Below are 3,601 nucleotides of genomic sequence, written 5' to 3'. Positions count from 1 at the left end.
AGTGTGCTCCTCTGACCGCAGATCTCTGCCAGGCCTGGTTGACTATCCAGGACCTGCAGATCATAGCCAATCAATCTGAAAGGAATTTGACAAATATGACAGATCCATCTCAGTCACATGACTTCAGAGACGATGTGTATAGTGTACCAGTTTAGCATAAAGGGTGTTTTGAAGAAAACACAATATCAACCAAGTGGCCTATAGTGCCACCATGAGGCCAATTTGAAACATTTTGGGTGGAAGTTATTTATTGGCCTTCTGGGAGTGGGTGAGCAAAGTGCCAGAAACGTGGTGCCAGAGATTAGCTGCTCACAGACATACAGATGGACAAAAGTGTAATAACTGAACTAAACTAAACATTTATTTCACTTTCATTCTCAGTGTGAAGAAATGGCGTCTGCTAGCTGTCTCCTGTCTGAAGAGCAGTTCCTGTGTTCTATCTGTCTGGATGTGTTCACTGATCCAATCACCACTCCATGTGGACACAACTACTGCAACACCTGCATCACACATTACTGGGACACTAGTGATGTGTGTCAGTGTCCACTGTGTAACAAAACATTCTGTAATAGACCAGAATTATCTGTTAATAAAGTTCTCTCCGAGATGGCTGATCAGTTGAGGAAGTCAAAGCAGCAGAGACAAACTTCCAGCACAAACCCAGAACCTGCTGAACCAGATGAAGTCTCCTGTGACGTCTGTAATGAGACCAAACTCAAAGCCCTGAAGTCCTGCTTGGTGTGTCTGACCTCCTACTGTGACACTCACCTGGAGCCTCATCACAGAGTCTTAAGGTTAAAACGACACAAACTAATCAACCCTGTGAAGAACCTGGAAGACATTCTGTGTAAGAAACATGACAGACCTCTGGAGCTGTTCTGTAAGACTGACCTCATGTGTGTTTGTCAGTTCTGCACTGAGTCAGACCACAAGTTACATCAGATTGTATCTGTGGAAGAGGCATATGAAGGAAAGAAGGCTGAGCTGGGAAAGACAGAGGCTGAAGTTCATCAGATGATCCAGAAGAGACGAGTGAAGATTCAGGAGGTCCAACACTCAGTAGAGCTCAGTAAGAAAGATGCAGACAGAGAGATAGCAGACAGTGTGCAGGTCTTCACTGCTCTGATCAGCTGTATTGAGAGAAGCCAGGCTGCGCTCAATGGTGTGATCGAAGGGAAGCAGAAAACAACAGAGAAACAGGCTGAAGGCTTCATCAAAGAGCTGCAACAGGAAATCACAGAGTTAGAGAAGATAAGGTCTGAGCTGAAGCAGCTCTCACACACTGAAGACCACCTCCACCTCCTCCAGAACCTCTCATCCATCAACACCCCTCCACCCACCAAGGACTGGTCAACGGTCAACGTCCCTCAATCTTCATATGTGGGGACTGTGAGGACAGCTGTGTCTCAGCTGGAGAAGACACTCAGTGAAGAGATGGAGAAGCTGCGTAATGCTGAGCTGAGGAGGATCCAGCGATATGCAGTGGATGTAACTCTGGACCCTGATACAGCACACTGCAAACTCATCCTGTCTGAGGATGGAAAACAAGTGTGCTGTGGACAAGTAAAGAAGAATCTCCCAGACAACCCAGAGAGATTCACTACATATGTCGATGTCTTAGGAAAACAAAGCTTCTCCCCAGGAAGGTCCTACTATGAGGTTCAGGTTGGAGGGAAGAATGACTGGGTGGTGGGAGTGGCCAGAGAGTCCATCAACAGGAAGGGAGACATCACACTGAGCCCTGACGATGGTTACTGGTCTATAAGGTTGAGGAATGGAAATGAGTACAAGGCTCTTGATTACCCTTCTGGCGTCCTTCCTGTGAGAGAGGAGCTCCAGAAAGTGGGAGTGTTTGTGGATTATGAGGAGGCTCTGGTCTCCTTTTATGATGTGGAGACCAGAGTTCACCTCTACTCTTTCACTGGCTGCTCCTTCACTGAGAAACTATATCCATACTTCAGTCCTGGTGTTTATAGAGATGGTAAAAACTCTGCTCCTCTGATCATCTCTCCTGTCAATCACACAGATTAGACTAATCCTCATCTTGACATGAAAAGGTTAGTTTTCATTTAAGAAACAAATGTGTGTTTATATAGAAGGGTTCATGAACAGGTGTATTGTCCTAATGCTTAACTTTTGTGTTCATTAATGTTCATTAATATCGTCAGTCTTGTAATATTATCACTATAGAACATTTAATTAAATAGGATGTAATATTATCACTATAGAACATTTAATTAAATAGGATGTAATATTACTATAGAACATTTAATTAAATAGGATGTAATATTATCACTATAGAACATTTAATTAAATAGGATGTAATATTACTATAGAACATTTAATTAAATAGGAGGTAATAATATGACTATAGAACATTTAATTAAATAGGATGTAATATTATCACTATAGAACATTTAATTAAATAGGATGTAATATTATCACTATAGAACATTTAATTAAATAGGATGTAATATTATCACTATAGAACATTTAATGAAATAGGATGTAATATTACTATAGAACATTTAATTAAATAGGATCTAATAATATTACTATAGAACATTTAATGAAATAGGATGTAATATTACTATAGAACATTTAATTAAATAGTAAAGCTAATATTCTTCAAGGTAGCATCATTCCCAAGTAGGTCGGATGTCCCACGGACACAGGTCTAGTGTTATTATAGACGATGGAAATTATTGTTCTTCAAAAGAAATTGACTGTTGTAATTAATTATGTGCACATTCTTTTTCTCAGTGCAGAGTTACTGATTAAGTTTAGGTGATTGTTGGTGTTTGGGTTTAATGGGTTATGTCACATTGATCAATGTATATTTTGGGGTTCATCTATAAAGAGGAATTGTGCCACATTGTTTTTGCATGTCTTTGATTTGCTACAGAAGAGTTCTGTGTTTGAAACAATAACTATTATCTGGTGGTTTTACAATAAATATTCATGGAGCATTATCCAGTGTGCAGACTCTATTCATGTTAGCTATAACATACTAGATATAACTAGATGCCCGAACCACGACCGTAACTGGCTCATTTCAACAATAGTGATCCTGCTTTAATAGACTTGAATAAACTGTAAATCATGTCACATCTATCTATAAATGACACATCCAGACACCAATTAGCCCATAAGACATGGAACGCACCTGTGTTGCCTTAGCTTTTGTTTTAACCACTTTTACCATTAGGGCCTATTATAAACTTTAGTGTCACTGTGTCAAGTTTGAGAACAGTTCACTTTGCAGAGGCAGACTTTCTGTCTTGTTGGCATCTCAGCTCTGTGCAGTTAACAATCACCTTTAAATCACAGTAATATCAGCAGAAATAAATTCAATTATCTACCAAATCACAGTAATATCACCAGAAATACATTCAATTATCTACCACATCACAGTAATATCACCAGAAATACATATTGCACACATCAATAACCAGGTCCAGACAGTCAGAATGAATGAGTAATCAATTAGTTGTCACTGGTTTTAATGTAATAACTGGACTGAAGAGATACTTTCAACCTAGACTGCATGTGTCAGTCTGCTACTGCTCACACATGTGGACTGCACTGCCCTCTAGCGACC

General features: G+C 39.8%; 1 protein-coding gene across 1 annotated transcript; it reads left to right on the top strand.

Moving 5' to 3' along the window:
* Window positions 1-390: 390 nt before the first annotated feature.
* LOC306919317 (zinc finger protein RFP-like) lies at window positions 391-2,031 on the top strand (the record flags this gene model as incomplete). Its single annotated transcript, XM_079532115.1, has 1 exon — window positions 391-2,031. One exon carries the CDS (start codon window positions 391-393, stop codon window positions 2,029-2,031), a length of 1,641 nt encoding a protein of 546 aa, XP_079388241.1.
* Window positions 2,032-3,601: the final 1,570 nt, after the last annotated feature.

The sequence above is a fragment of the Electrona antarctica genome (genome assembly GCF_951216825.1).
Source record: "Electrona antarctica genome assembly, contig: scaffold_25, whole genome shotgun sequence".
In the NCBI taxonomy this organism is placed as follows: Eukaryota; Metazoa; Chordata; class Actinopteri; order Myctophiformes; family Myctophidae; genus Electrona; species Electrona antarctica.
This window is presented reverse-complemented; position numbering and strand designations above follow the sequence as displayed.